Source organism: Mycteria americana, chromosome 3 (assembly GCF_035582795.1).
Source record: "Mycteria americana isolate JAX WOST 10 ecotype Jacksonville Zoo and Gardens chromosome 3, USCA_MyAme_1.0, whole genome shotgun sequence".
Taxonomy (NCBI): Eukaryota; Metazoa; Chordata; class Aves; order Ciconiiformes; family Ciconiidae; genus Mycteria; species Mycteria americana.
The window spans coordinates 76,358,245-76,374,607 of NC_134367.1; the positions used below are offsets into that span (position 1 = coordinate 76,358,245).

Consider the following 16,363-nt stretch of genomic DNA (forward strand, 5'->3'; position numbering starts at 1 on the left):
TTTATAATTTTATTTTAAAGGTATTTGTATTTACAATGTATATTTCAGTATTTATGCAGCTCCACAGCTATCCTTGCTATGTTGCAACTTTGATTCATTGTTAGCTTGATGGATATGTATTAGTACTGCAGATGAAAGTAGAATTTCTGTTTTTTTCCCTTTCTTCCTGGGATTTTTTTTTCTGATGTTTCAATTTCTTTCCTTCGTGTTAGGTAGCTGTTCACATACTTTTCTCTGCATGCAAAGAAACTGCTCCGAAGTCTCTGAGCCTTGTGCAAATATAGGGGCTTATGTATACAAAGCAGTATGCAGAATGAAGAATGTAACTGGTATGAACTTCTTCATTCTTTTGTCAGTAAACAACTTTGAATTAGCTCTTATCAGATAACTGACATTAACTGTTTATACACTACCAGGCCCTGACACTGCAGATCTTTATACACATTCTTAATGTTAGCAAGGTGAGCAGTCACATTGTCTTCAGCGGAGTAATTCACATGCTTAAATGTACACAAAGATCATTTCAGGAATAAAGCTCTATTTGCAGAAACTCAGGTAGCTAATAAGATCAGAAGCTACAGTATGTCTGCCTCACTGCTGTCTGCAGTGGTCAGTACTTTTTAAATTCAACTTGGTAAGCAGAGACAGAATTTACCAGTAAGTCTTATGTACCTGCACTGCTTTGTCTAGAGTGAGTGATGCTGGTACTGCCAGCAGAGCAGCAAAGTTTAAGAAACATAACCACAGAAATAACAAACTTGGTATTCCTTTAGTCTACTGCTTTTGTCTTCTTTTGAGCCTTTGAGTTCACGCCATCAAGCTTGTCTTTGAACTCTACAGGCTAGAGCCTTAAAAGCAGACAACTGGGATTCTTGGGTAATCAGATTTGGAGCTTTAAGGAATCCACTGAAGGCTAAAACAAAAGAGCAAGAGTTGGCAATAATCCATCATATAGTAATAGAAAACTGCCAAGGATAACAGCATTTACCCAGTCCTTTTCATTATTTTTTTTTCTCTTAGGTTCTGAGCAAAGAGAGATTATTGTTTCATGTCACAACTCTCTTTCCAGTGTAAAGATTGAAGGTCTTCCTCTCTTCATCAGCTGAGGACATTGCTATGAGGTTAGGATGTGATAACTCTAAAAGCTAAGTTGCCACCACAGCTGAACAGACCAACCGGTGCGGTCCTTGTTCTGCTTTACCTTCCTCTTGCTCCTCTGCCCTTGTACCAGGATTACATCACTTCACTAAATTGCTACAACTGCTGAGCCAGCAGAAAACTATTCCTTTTTTTTTCAGCAGGTGATATTTCCTGTTGGACTAATGGGTTGAATTGAGTTGAGCGGCTTTACACAAGTACCAGCACATCGTGTGCAAGCAGACAGGCAGAGGGGACCAGGGGCTGAGGCCACGCATGGCAGTGGGGAGCCATTGGCTTGACTTGAGCTGTAACTTCTGGCTTCTCTGGTCAGGTGAAATTTCACAGCAGCTAAAGCTGATCTTACTCAGGGCCTCCTCCCACCGCAGCGCCAGCTATGCCTTCCTGTCCCCCTTCTTGAGCTGGTGTCGGTGTTTGTGCAGATATGCAACGAGCCAAATTAAGTCAGGCAATTGATACTGCTGAAAACTTACCTAGAACAATCAAAATAGTATGTTAGTTTTCAGCCAGATCAGCATCTATAACCAGCTGACTGCCCTGTTGCAGAAGAACTAATGCTACTTAAAAGGAGGGAAGTGGAATATGTAACCGAGAGAGAGGAGGAAGAAAGGAGTAGATCACAGCACCCTGGAATCAAGTTAAACTGCTATAGAGGCAGACCTGCAGTGCTGTCTTATTCCTTTGGATGTCAGGGAATGGGGCAAGAAAAATAGAAACTATTTCAGTTGTAGGCCTTTTGCATTTCTTTGTGCAAATGACTTTTGGAAAGCATTCATAATTAATGAGCAGAATTTCTCCACACAAATAAGACAGCTGTCTGTTTAATGAGTGTAACTTTTATTTTTGTTTCACTCTCCCCACCTTTATGCTTCTGCCCACTCTCAAAGGTGCTTTGCTTAACTGCAGTTTCATAAAAATTAAATGCCAAGTCCCTCTTTTGAATCTTAAGCACCCCAGTTAAAATTTGCTAAATCCTGGAAATAATCTATTCTATAAGCTCGGGGCCGGCTAGCTCTTCTCAATAGTCTAGGAGGCAGAGGCAGTAGGACAGCATCTCTTCCACTTCCCTCTGATGACACTGCTGCTTTGTGCAAGCCTTCCCTCCTGCCTGCTGTTTGAAACGGGGTATAATTTCCACACCACACCAGCTTCCCTGCTCTGGTAGTAATTATTGCGATAGAACCAACGCCGCTGCTGTCATCGCCTCCTCAGTCTCCATCCCCAAAGGGTTTAATTTTCTGGTCTCTCCCAAGACTTCACAAGCACATTTTGAGTAACTTATTTAAAACCCCATTTAACTTTTTCCAAACAGCGTCTCTCTGACTCAGGCACCGTGCCACTCACCGTGCATTTCACAGGGTGAGCCTCCGCACACCTAACCCCACCCAAAAGCCAGCCAGCAGCCGGCACAGCGCAAGCCCTCGAGTCTCCCCCCCGACGGCACACGGCAGGGCAGGTAGTCCGCCCCTCCCGATGCCGGCGCTCCAGAGGAGGGACGACCCGTCCCCGGAGCTGCCCGTGCGGCAGCTGAGGCAGGCAGCAGGTCTGCCCCGCGCACCCACACCCACACCCACACCCACACCCACAGCGGGGGATGCAGAGGGCTGCCACCCCGGGCCGCGTGTTTCGCGCTAGGCGCTGGAGGCCGTCCCGCACCCGCCCCGGCCGGACTGACTGACCGAGTGACTGACTGACTGACCGACCGGCCGGCCGGGCCGCGCCACAGCGCTGCAGCCGCGTAACGGCCACCCTCCCACACGCGCGCCCGCGCACCTTCGCGGGGCGGGGGCAGGCGGCCAGAGGGCGCGCCCAGCACGTGCAGGACCCTCTGAGGGGTGGGGGGCGGCGGGAGGCTCCACCCACCCCGCCGCAGGGGAAGGGGCGCATCATGTGAGCGCCGCGCCCGCACATGACGGCGGCCACGTGACCGGGGAATGGGCGGACGGGGGTCACATGACGTGCCGCTGGTCACCGGCGCCGCCTGACGTCCCGGGGCAGCCGCGTCCGCCCGGCCCGGCCCGGCCCGCGCCCACGGCACCCACGGCACCCACGGCACCCGCCGCCCCCCGCATGGCGCCGGCCCGGCCCCGCGCCGCCGCGCTCGCCCCGCTCCTCCTCGTCCTCCTGTCGCTGCCCCTCGGGCCGGAGGGAGGCGGCGGGGCCGCCGCGGCCCTGAGTGACGCCTACCGGGACCTGTGCAGGTGGGCAGCGGGGGGCGGCCGGCGGGCCCGGCGGGCCCGGCGGGGCGGGACGGGACGCGCGGCGGCTGGAGAGGGCCTTCCTGCGGGGAAGGGCTGTAACCGGCGGAGTGCGGGGCGAGGGGTTCTCCCGGTGCCTGTGCTCGCTCCTGCCTTCCGCCGGGCCGTGTGTGAACGGGCGGGAAGCGCGGGAGCTCAGCCCGGGGGCTCGGCGGGGCGGGCCCCGTCCTCGGGGCGGCCTGAGCAGGGCTTTTGGTCGCCCGTTACTGTGAGCATGAGGCCGGGGAGCGTTGGGGGAAGCGGCGGCTGCGGCTGGGCGTGCAGGTGTGCCCAGGCAGAAGACCAAGCTTGGTCTGTAGCGATCGCGCCCTGGGAGGTCGGCGGAGCTGCGTGAGTCTCTTCAGAGGGTGGGCTGAGGGGTGTCGGCGGGCTGGCGGCGTGGAGCAGTCCCCCGTGGGACCTCATCGTGTGACTGTCTGCAGATAGAGGAAGTTTGCAGGTGAGAAGATGGGGAGATTTGCTCCGTTCAAGTCGCCTGCGGTCAGGACTGCTGGGTTATGTCACTGTATCCGTTCCAGTGTGAAAAAACCCAGAGCGATTTGGAAGGGGCATCACTTGATAGTCTTGTTTTTACTAAGGGTATCGCCAGATTCCAGTAAGTTACTTACAGGGGAGTTAAGAAAGCTTCCAGAAATGAGAACTGCTGCGTGGAAATGGCAGTAGTCTTCATGTTTTGGCATGTTCCTACTCTGAATTCAGCCCTGAATTTAGTCTGACAGCAGTATCTTGCTAGTCTTAATTTCTTCATTACTTAGCCAGCATATGCAGTGGTACTTACAGGATTACATTATCTCAATCAGCAGCACTGGGCAGGCACCAATGTAACACAGTGGATGTAGCACTGAGGGCAGAGGTTGGGTCACTGGAGGGAGTAGGCTCTCCTGGCGCAGTCTGGGGTATGATACTGTTAAACGATGAAAAAGGGGAAAAGTAGGTTCACTTGCAAGATTAACCCGTGAGGGTGGCAAAAAGCGGTTTTGTCAGATGACCACTGTAATTGTAGAACTGAGACAGAAATGAGAAACTATTGTGTGACTTCTGGAGGGAATTTAACTCCTCTGACTCTAATGATTTAAAAAAAAAAAACAAAACCACCCCTACCCTAAATTACTTGATTCTCAAGCAGTTCCTATTTTGAGAATAGCATTAAGTCCTATCAATGTCTGTCTTTGTTTTGTTGCATGTCTGTGACTAGAGGAATATTTGGTAGTGCAATTGAGAGACATGCGGTCTCTTTTTGGATGCAAATTACTTAAGCTAGTTTCCTTTTGTTACTGGCAAGTGAAAAATAAATTGTGAATAGATAGCGTAATTGGCAGTTTTCCTTTTAAGATGGACTGCTTCAAAAACATGCGCTTGCTGTTTTGCCATGGTGGGAAAAACCGCTTTGAAGGACTTATGCCTAGTAATCTAGAATGGGTAAAGGAAAAAACAAGAACTTGCAGTTTGACAGGTGGGAGGGCCCCATGGAGATTGGTGGTGAAGTGTCATCTTGGGCACGGTTGCAGAAGAAGCTACCAAGTGAGGGATGATGCAGTTAGGTAACGCAAACACTTACACTACTGGCTGATGTCTCGGCCAAAAGATACAACATTGGGTGTGCAGGACAAATCCCTGAGCAACCTGTTTTTGCACTGCCTTAAGACAAGGTTTTGCTTTGTTTTACAACTGTTAAGAAAATAGTGTCCTGAATTTTGTGTGGCATAATACGGCTGGTGAAGCTGCCATATTATGCCACAGAGCAGCAGCCTCTGTGTCTGGTGTATGAATGTCAAAAGGTGGGCGAGGAAGGAAAATGTTGGGGATTAGAAGAGGCACTGACTTTTCCTTTAAATAAGACTAGAGTGATACCCAGGGTAGGAAAGCTGTCTTGCAGGGAGGAGGAAAGGTGTCAAAACTGTTTTGTGCAAGAACTGTGGCATGGGGCTACTTAAACTTGAGTTAGTGGTTTTCACTGCTTGTTTCGTGTAGCCTTACTGCTGGTATGCTTGGACAGCCTGGGCAAGGAAGAAAAGCTTTCATTCTTTGTCATGAAACTTTGTCAAATGTCATGGCTTATAGTGACTGGTTTCATCATGCTTCCTCCTTTGTTCTTGTGTGCTCCGACAGCTGTCTGTGCTGTTGTGTGACTTGCAATTGGAATTCTCTTTTTACCTTCTGTGTAGAGGTGTCTCCAAGATTGCTGCAGGATGAGCACCTGGGAAAGAATACAGGGAACTGTTTGGATATAGGAAGTTACTAGCCAGTTTGGTGTCTTTCCCTGTTTTTCCTTCTTCCCCTTATACCTTTCATGTGACAACACAGGAGAAACAAATTCTGGAGTTAGAGTTAATTTTGTGAACTGATCTTTAAATCCATGTACTTTAAAAACAAAAGAAAGCTTCACAGTTTGGGTTCACCTTCCACGTAACATCAGGGAAGTCACTGTAAAACCTTCCTTCCCCTCTTAAAAAAAATTGCAGGAAATGTTTCGAGTGTGATGGCAGAGCAGCAAATACAAACTGCCTCCTCTGCCTGCTGTTTTGCCTGGTAATCTACCCTGGATGAGAGATGATTTGATGACAGGTAATGTTTTTGTCTACTGTGGAAGGGTAGGAGTTGGTGCATAACTTCTGTAACTTTTAGACTTCTGAGTGGAAGGAAAACTCCTTAAACTGCTGTGCATCACAGGATTGCTATTATGCAGAATTTCCAATTTTGAGGTTGTAAGTCAAGTCTACTTTACATTTAGTGTTGTAGTTTTTAATAACACAACTCCTACGGTTGACTGTACATACAGTTTTATTAATTCAAGCACTGTCTTTTCAGCCTTTGTCATGAAACCACAACTGTCCTCTTCTGTGCTGATGGAAACCCTGGGTTTAGCATTCAGCTTAGCTTTAGTGAAGAAGCATGTGCTGAGTACAGAGAAGTTCACCTTTAGGTGAACTTGCTCAGCTCTGTTAAGTGCTTTGACATATTTAAGTGGGAGATGTCCTAAATAAGTCATTACTGGACTTATTTGCATATGTACATGGTTGCTTCACATGCCTGGGAAGCTGCCATTATAATGGCTTAAACATGATTTCTCAGCACTTGAGCTTCCTATAGCTCTTGCATACTTGAACTTCAAATTGCTATCCCTTTTCTTATGCGTTCTGCAAGATGATGTAGCAGATGTGGTTTACAGTGTAGCGGAAAGACCAAAGGTTTTTTGGGTGGAGAAAGCTCAACAGCTTGTGGTGTAACTGTAAGGCTATTATGCATGATGCACATGCAAGAAAACTTGCCTGAAGACATGCACTGTGCGTGATGGTTGGAAAAAGTGACAGGTGAGCTAGAGCAGAGCTAAGCATGAGTAGGGCATTAAAAAGCTCTTGAAGCATAGCTATAGCTTTGTACCTTGTGTCATTCAAGCTCTCATTTCCTGTAAGGAGTACTTGCTTTGACATAGAAGTTTCTTTACCATACATACTTGTGCTAAAATGTTAGCCACATCTAATAGTGATTTTTGTGGCAACTAGTGGATCTGAGCTGCCAGCTTCAAATTTGAAGTGGTCATCCTGGAAATTGTTCCTGAGCTTGCCTACCTGTGATCATGCTCGTTGAACCTGCTCATAAAGACCTTCAGGTATTAGTTTCATCTCTGCAGTGTTTTGATAGCTGAGGAGCTGCTGGGCACAAATTTGTGTGGATGCATAATCACATACAGATCCACTTTCCAACCCTGTGGTTGTAGGTTGCCTTGTCTCTGTGCTGGGTTGTCTGTGTAACGCTACTTCAGTGCATTCCCTAGGGAGCAAACGCATGTTTCTTTGTAACTACACTTTACAGCTGTTTGGAGCAGGATGTACACTTCTTCCTTGCAGTCATCCCTTGGGTAAGAGTTTGAGAACCAAAACTTGAGAATGGTTATGAGAATGTTAGCAATAGTCTTTCTGGCGCTCTGTTGCATTTGAAGTGGTTCACTGGTGCTCAAACCTCAAAGTGGCTCTGGCATGGGGATGCACGTGCTGTGACAGCCGTTAGCCATCTGCACCTTGTCTGACTTCAGTGCCTGAGTTACTGATTAGCAAGGTAAACTAGACTCACTAATGCTCATATCCCTTTTCCCTTTCTCATGTGTTTTTTTTTCCATAAGTTGCTTCTTTGCTTTGTCAAAAAAATGCAGAGCTCTCTTTTGATCTTATGACTTGCTGAAAAGTGGTTTAATTTTCTTTTCATGCTGTTGCTTCAGTGTCTTAAAAACAAAGCTAGATAACTGGAAAGGCTGACCTGCAGGCAAGGTTATTCCCAGTAACTCATTTGGACCTTGCTTGCACAACTGCTTTCGACAGTGGCCTGGGTAGGTGCTGCCTCCAGCAGGGGAGCCTCGCTGCCTGCCTCGCTGCCTGCCTCGCTGCCTGCCTCGCTGCCTGCCTCGCTGCCTGCCTCGCTGCCTGCCTCGCTGCCTGCCTCTGGTGTATGGCCAGAAACCACCGCGAGCCAGACTGGGAACTGGCCAGGCTCAGTCTGCTCTCCACACGCATGCACATGCACCTGTTGTTTTTGCTGAGTTAATTTTGAGAGAAGGCAGTCCCTGGGTCCAGCTTGTGTTGGGTGCTGGGGCCAGCAACACGCAGGGGAGAAGGGGATGGGAGAGGAGGAGGGCCTGCCTTTTGAGGCTGACATGGGTGTATGTTTCAGGCCTCTAAATGTGGGCTAGTTCACTGTTCGGTTTATCTGGAAACAGGCATCATGTTGTGACTTCAGCAAAAATAACTGTTTGACAGTTTTAATCAAGGCAGAGGCCATGTTTGAGCCCAGATCTTGAACTGCACCAGAAATGGCTGCTTGAATGGTGTCATCTACAAGGTAGCAGCTCTTTGAGCCCCCTGGATAGAGGGTGCATCGCACCCCACCCCATGACCAAGGCTGTTGCTTTTTAAAGCTGTTGGTATAACAGCTCCCTAAACTAGCTCAACTGCATTGAATCTGGGCTAGCTTAAGCCCTTCAATCAAGATAACTTCGGCTGGCCCTGGCGAGGGGGTAATTACATGAGGCATGACCGCTGGTGGAGGTGAGTGCTGAGCAGCTGGAGGAAGCTGGTCCACGTGGCTCAGCCATGGTCAGGATGGGCGATGTGATTGCCAACAGATTGTTTCTGTTATAGGATGCAGCGGAGAGGTCATCTTGTATCTTATTGGGAAGGAGAGCACATGCAAATTGAAACTATTCCCAGGCTCTGATTTAATGCCAGGAATCTTAACTGTGAGAGAAATAATTCTTGCTTTTACTGTGAAAGTGTATTTTGCATCTCTCTGATGAGAACAGCTGCTTAGGCTACATCCAGCCTGCTGTTGCTCCCAATGAAAAAATCCTGCCCTGTTCCTCCCACCCATTTAAAAAAATAAAAAAAAAAAAGTCCCTTGAACTTCCTTGAAAGTAATACTACCCTGAAACTGCATTAGATTTTCATTTTTGTGTGCCACTGAAGGTGTGGTCTGGAACATGATTAAACGTAAGATTTCTTATTTGCTTTCTGTGGACTGTTTTGAAGGACTCCTCAGCCTTCCCTGTCCAGGGGCCTGTGAAAGGGTGGAGGGAAAGGCTGGCTTCAATGACTGCTTTGCTTCTGTCTGTAAGCTGCTTGTCTTGTTTCTCTTTTGCTTCTGGCATGTGGGTGAACAGACTTGAAGATGTTGATTTCCTCTGTTTCATAACATGGAACTGGGAAAACAAACCCCTTAATCTCTCGTAGAGTGATAATTTATTGTGTGAAGGACTTAGATTCTTGTTCAGTTCACAAACAGATTTTAACTTGCAAGTTTTCTAAAAAAAAAAAAACAAAAAAACAAAAAAAAACCAAACCAAAAAAACAAAAAAAACCACACCACACTGAAGAACACTGTAGCTTGATCAAAAACTTTGTGCCTTAGTATTATATGTTACCTTTTTGTCACCTTCCAAAACCAGTCAAAAAGGAGTACTGGAGCCCTTGGGAATTTTTCAGTGAAATGCTAACTTTCTGGGGCTTCATTGTGAAGAAATTGTGTTTTGATTGAAATACATTTTCTCCTGGAGGTAAAACTGGCTTTAGTCTTAATCTCTTGCTGTTTTCAGAGCCCTTGAAGGTAGTCAGGTTCTTCTACCTTTTTTTTCTGCTTTCTTCCATTGCTGAACTTTGGTTATTCTGTACTGTAGCTTAATTCTCATCATCATGCTGTGTCGGGATTGTCCTTATCCACTTCAGAAATGCAAGAAACTAGCTCAGAGAACTAATCAGTATGATTGTAAAATGTCAGCTCTGCCCGCTTATGAGGAAAGAATAATGGCAAGTATTTGTCTAGGATTGAGACACAGTCCTTGAATCTGATTAAAAAGTAATTTTATTGGTGTTTTGGGTAATGACTCAGTACCTGGTAAGTTATTTTTTTGAGCCTTATATTATTATATTTGAGCCTTTATATATCCCAATATAATTAGGATATAAAGATTTTCTTTTTTTTTTTTTTCCGAACTGTCTTGTAGTTGTCCCTAACTTGTTCCAGCCATTAGCAGACTGAAACTAATACAGCTGCTGTAGTACAGAGAAGCCAAGAACCCTGTAGTCAGTAATTAAATGGAAAAGTATGTGGTATCTTACTGCTGGCTCTTTGATTAGAGATGGGATGCACCGGATTTGAGAGGAGTTCTCAGAGGACTCGGAATCTAGAGTAAAGTAGCTGAACTGCTGTTGCCCCTTCCTCACCCAAGGACTGGGCTTCAGAGCGGAACAAGAATGGGTTCTCCCCCTGGGGGGAACTGGGGTATGATAATGTCAAGTGGTGCAACACCTACGAGCTAGAGATTAAGGCAAACAAACCTTATGGGTGAAGCATCTGGTCAACTTCTAATTTCTTGATAGCTGAGAGGGGGGAGTGGAGCTCCCTCGCTGGATTTGGTACTAATCTGTAGATTAAGATGAATGCTTCTATGGGTCAGATAGATGCATTAAACCTGTGTGGGTTGTAAATAATGGGAATACCTAATATGTCACTGTGCTGTCCTCAGTTTTCTGATGTGATGAGTCTGTATTAAATCCTACTGAAGTTTCCACTTGGGATAAAAGGGAAGCTGGGAAATCTCTTATGTTGCAAAAATCAATACCATCCAGAGGATGCAGGCTGCTGCCAGCACCAGAAGAGGTGTAGCTGAGCCAAGCTGACAGCAAATGTTTACTGAGCTGTGCCTTTTTAACAGAGCTTGGCCACAGCACCGTGCTAGTAAGCCAGGCTGTCTAAAGAGCTCCTGATTCCAAACTGGCTGATCTGGGCCTGCCTTGAAACTGGGTGGTGTGTGTGATGTGGCTGACCACGTCTCACTGCAGTCTCAGTGCTTGCTATGAGGGAAACGAATCCTTGCTCTACCTCTGAACTACACGGCATTTAATTTTTTTTCTTCTTTTACACTGATTTATTCCCCATTGTATTTAACCAGAGCTTCATGTTCCTTTTATCAGTTTTTAGACAGCTGATGTTCTGATATGGCTGTAGCTAGCTAGTGTGATCTTTCACTGAGTCTCTCGTGGATAGATCTGCTTGCTTTCCAGCTTCTGACATCACCCTTCAGAAACAGTCCTTTCAATATTGAGATAGATACATATATAAAATGCATAAAGGTGCAGATAGGCCCTAATAAGCATTATTGGCATCTTTCAGTCTGAATGCTGTGAGAATCTCAACTGCAATTTTGGCCCTGAAGGTAGGTGGCTCCGCTGCTGGCAGGCAGGATGTGGCTGGCTGTTCTATTCCACTTAGACTTAGCACTTCTGCCACTGTTATTGGGTGTCGATAAAGTGCAGTAATGTGCAGCCTGCCAAAGATGTTTGAGAAGTTTATCGGGCTCTCAAGGAAAAAGGTTCACCACCTGTGATATACCTAGTCAGAGTGGCCTTCACAGAGATTTGAGTGGGAAGAATGGGCGGTTGGGTGTTCAAGAAAGGGGAAAATGGACCTGATATTCATTCCTCAAGTGGTTAAATCTGTTTTGTTCTTGGTCCCAACACAGTAAAAATTACATCTGGTATTTACGGATATAGATCATGAATAGAAAACTAGGGTTAGTGGTGCTCTTAGCTTTGTGACTGGGTTATTTCAGGGACTGGTGTCCAGAGGACGGCAGTGCAGACAATATGAATACCGCCTGTGTCGTGGTTTAGCCCCAGCCGGCAACTAAGCACCACGCAGTCGCTCGCTCACTCCCCCTCAGTGGGATGGGGGAGAGAGCTACGAAGAAAATTAACTCTGTCTCAGCTGAAACCAGGACAGCCTGACAGGCTTTTTTTTCTTTTCAGTTACACATGGGAAGCAATTGATGCAGACAAACATGTGCTTTATAAAATAAACTTCTGTTTTGGTGTTGAAGAGTGTGGAAGATCAAGTGCAGTCTGTGCATATGACATCAATAAGAAGACCTATCTGTCCGTAGGTAAGTAAACAAGTGTCTTTCCTCATTAGTAGTTCAGAGTCATGTTAGTGTATAGTCTTTTTGCACTATTGCATACTTTGACATGTTAGCAAAGATTTTTTTCTTCTCAGAACAGTGTAAAACTTTATCGTGTTGTAGATTTACTGGGGAGATTTGGGAAAACGTGATCTGATTGCAGATAATCACTTCACAGGACAGTGAAACTTATCTTATGCTCTAGTTAACTGTACACTAGTGTGAAACTGTGCAAGGCTATCTCAAGTAGAAATAAGTGTATCTACTTGTGGCAGGATATGCCCTGTGCACAGCCTTGTTTGAAGCTTGATACCAAACACAGGATAAAGCTTGAGTTATAGCTCTAAACTATATCACAGCCTAGCCTGATGTTACATCAACTCAAGGGTTAGGGTTGTTCAGAGTCAAGTTACTGTCATGCAGTCTTGGAGTCTTGCTAAGCTTCTGGGCTGTCATCTAAGTTGTTACACACAGAAAGGAAGTCAATTACATGCAGTCCTCTCTTTTCAGTTACACTTCATCAAATCTGGTGGCTGCTTCAGTAGTTCACAGATGTCCTTGGTATTCTGAGGAGCAGTGGACTTCTGCATGCTGATCTAAATATGAAACTGGCATATTCCTATACACATGCTTGCACATGGTTTCATCAATCAGAAGCAGCTTGTGCTCTGAACAGTATTTGTGTGCTTATTTTCATGGATGCTTGTCGCTTTCAAGGTTGCTTCTGTGCTTCAGCTAATGAAACAATAACAAATAAGTACTGATGAAGAGGTTTTCTGATAGTTGACTGTTACTTCTAATAGCATAAAGCAATAGTTTTCTGAAGAGTAATATCTCTTCAGTCTGCCTCTTAGTCCAGCAGATCTGAAGTCTGAATCTAACATGCTTGCCAATCTTTCTTTCCATTGGCAGACAGCTCTTATGAGAAGCTATGAGTCTTCAATAAAAGTGTTTGAGCTTGAACTGCTGGAAGATGGTGAGGAGGAAGATGATTCCCACCTGTATGCAGATGCACAGCAGTTGATTAGCCTCCATTCTCCCTACCCCTCTCCATTAACTGTAGAGGTACTTTGGTTTCAGGCTGTGGTCACTCAGTGCTTTTCAAACAAACTACTAGTGTTGTGACCCAGGCTTATAAAATCACTGGGTGCATGAATAAAAGTATATCTCAGTTCACAGCTGCATGGTTTTTTTATGTAGAGCAGTATATCCAAGCTCCAGAGTTTTCTGGGATGACCGATTAGATGCATCTGAGTTCAAACTGCAGTTGCATATAGTAGCATCTTCTATTCTGAGGAGCATGACATCTCAGTAGACCACTTGATGCTATTAATGTGTTTCATTCCTAAAATGTACAGCAAGAATTTTGTTTCCTGCTGATGTGGGTCTCAACTCGTATGTGGTTGAGGCTTCAGCTGCCTGTGGATTACAAAAGGAAGCAGCATCTGGGCATCTGTTTCAACATGCTTTTTTGACTGAGAGTGGAATGTGGCAGGTTGAGGAAGCTTGTTCTCCCCAGGGAAGTGTGAGACCTAGAGAATTGTGTAGGTTTTGTTCCATGCTTCTTGTGGAAAGAGGAAGGGAGAACAGAGGTGGGTGACGACCATGAACAGTATCAAATATTCCGCTGTATGCACACCTTGAGTGTATTATTGCCTGACTGTTACTGGGTGGAAGAGGATTTGGCAACAATCATCACTTGGTCTTGCAGAGGCTGTTTGAACTGATTCTTGAGGGTTAAGCCACAAATCCTGTTCAAGAAAGATATGTTTTTAACCGTCCTGCAATAAATTAAGAAATCAAGGCAGTGCAGTTAACATCGACGTTGAATTTTGCTTTGTTTTATTGGTCAAATTGTCTAAGTTTTTGTTCTTTTTCATGGTAAGTCTGAGGCTTATTAGTGATCCCTGCCATGCTTCATTGTACTGCCTCTAGTTGCATTGGAGCTTCAGCACCATCACACTGAGTTGAGATCATGCTAATGGATTATTGAGCCTCTTGTTTGTCAAAAAAAAAAAAAAAAATCACTCTTAATGAGAAAAGAGGAATCTCCTTAATCCACGTTTAGGCAGATGTAGACTCCCAGTGTAGATTCCAGTTACGTGGGAGCTAAGCTGCATAATGTCTTCAAGCAATCCAACTGATATGAGATTACTTGTATGCGAAAGTTGAATGCAGCTGAAGGACTTTGATTTGGGGGAAGAAGGGCAATTTGCCAGCTGATAAACTTTGCTAAGTTGTAAGATTCCTTCAAATAAGGGCTTAATCAGATCTCTTCTTAATTCTCTCAGAAAGAAGCTTTTACTGCAAACAATAGTTTTGCTTTTGAATACCAGCTATGCAAGAGATAACAGCTATAGAGCTGGTTCTGTTTGTTGATCTCAGCTGTAATAGGGGGTAAGGCCGAATGCTCTGTGGCTGTGATCAGTCTGTATCCAAAGGAAGCCTTGTGGCTAACGTTAACTGTGTGTCAGTGTGATGTACCAGTGTTGGTGTTGAGACCCCAAAGGCCTCTCCTGGAAAAAGCTCTTCAGCTTCATTGATTGACCTTTGAAGTTTTCAAGGTGTAGGCAAATGCTTAGTTCTTGAATGTCAGTGAGGATAGAAATGATGTGGTACTTATGTAACTTAGTGTGGCACCTAGTGACTGGTGTGCTATTTAGCTGAACTACTACTAAAATTAAAAGCGGAAATATTACCATAACTGTTTGTTAACCCGAGTGGTGGAACGTGTGCTTTGTGCAGCTGCAGTAGAAGGACTGGACATGAAATAATAGCTGCCACCTAAATGCCCCCTTCTTCTGGACAACTGATTGGATGTGTTCCATTATTGCCTTTCTCCTTCCAAACAGCTGAACAGATAACGGAGTCAATGAGTAAAAGGTGTGGACAGTGCCTTTGATACTGATTTAGTACAACTGTGTAATATGAAGTATCTGGCACTAATTTTTGTGAGCTGTACTAGCCGATTTTAGTGTGTTACTTTGTGGAAGGAGTGCATCTCTAAAGTCATGAAGAAACATGAGTGATCATTGAAGAGAGAGCTTGATGTTATGGAAGAGGTGGTTGCAGAACTGGTGCTCTGGAAGGAAGCTTATAGGAAGCTGATGGTGTGAGGGGATGGTTCATGAGACTACCCGCTCTGTGAGCAGGGATGGGAGGAGTCACGTGCCACTGAAGAGATTCTTGCTAAAACTTTTAGCAAGTTCCCAAACTAGTTTTAAGCATGCAGTGGGGAGGAGAGCATGCATGTTGGCCTGTAATAAACAAGATGTACTGACTTAACTTGATTTTTCTTGAATATCACTTTAACTAAGGAAATTGGAATCTGCTCACATGACCTTTAGAGCAATGTAGTTTTTTCTCTGATTTGAGAGAAAACTAATGCTTACAGAGCATTGAGGTAAGTCCTCAGATGGTGCTGCCATAAGTTTTCTGCTAAGTTGGGACTTAAAACTGTGTATATTTATAACCAGAGAGTTTTTAATAATGTGTGCATATTGTTACTATACACAGCTCTTTTGACTAGAAAGTTGTGTTGGCTTCCTTCTGCTAATTTAGGGAAGAAAAGAGGACACTTTGCCAGCATCTTCTAAGCAATGATGTGATAAGTAGAAATCTTGCTCTCAAAGTAGCGTGTAGCTCTTAGGTTTAAAAGGGCCGCATGGCACCTTTGTCAGCACCAGTGCTGGAAGTCTTAAAACCTGAAGATAGCCTTTTGATAACAAGAGTGCCAGCAAATACAAAAAGCATGAAACAGTGACAGTGTCCAGGTGCCTGGAAGGTGGCACTGAACCGCGGTGGTGGTACCATGCTCCACTGTTGCAGGTTCTCAGCCTGTGCACATGCGTGCATGTACGGGTTTAGTCTGTGCTGCCGTTCTTCTGGGCTGGCATGTCTCCACTCTTACCTTCCTTTGAGAAGGCGGAGGGTTATTGAAAGGTCTGTAATACTTGTCACCCTGGTTATACAGGGAGTGCTGTGAAAGGCTGCTTAGGTATGAGCATCTTAATGTGCCTTCCTGTAACGCAGTTAGCGTAAGCATATGCAGCATGAATAGAAGAGCCCTGAGCTACTGAGGGTATGCCGTGTGGGTTAGCATCCAGCTTCCGTTCTGACTGCCACCGTTTCAGCTTCACCTGCAAGTTTGGTGGCTATAGTCGCTTTCTCTCTGCTACAGTTCAATGCAGCCGATGATCATCAGAAACTCACAAATGGACCTCTTCCAGTTCCTTTGCAGGATTGAAAAATAGTGCTGGGGAACTTTTTGGAAAGATGCCAAACAGTGCCCATCACTAAGAGAAGCACTCGCAGCTGGTAATAGCCTTGAGTATGGGTGCCTGGAATAGTGTTTCTGCAGAATATTGCCTTGACTGTATTTTTGAGGTTCTTGTACCCTCTTCCTGCCCAGTTTGCTTACTTCTGCTCCTTTTGCTCTCAAGACTATATTACTTGAGTGTAGTGCTTGACTTGAGTGAGGAGATAACAGGCTGGGCAAAGTTCC

General features: G+C 45.4%; 1 protein-coding gene across 1 annotated transcript in view; it reads left to right on the top strand.

Annotated features, from left to right (window-relative positions):
- The first annotated feature begins 3,096 nt into the window (after positions 1-3,096).
- Positions 3,097-16,363, top strand: part of IGF2R (insulin like growth factor 2 receptor) — a 60,887-nt gene continuing 47,620 nt past the window's right edge. Inside the window, exons 1-2 of the mRNA XM_075499085.1 lie at positions 3,097-3,359; positions 11,711-11,844. Coding sequence (XP_075355200.1) covers positions 3,112-3,359; positions 11,711-11,844 — 382 coding nt within the window. The 5' untranslated portion in view covers positions 3,097-3,111. The remainder of the gene's footprint in view (positions 3,360-11,710; positions 11,845-16,363) is intronic.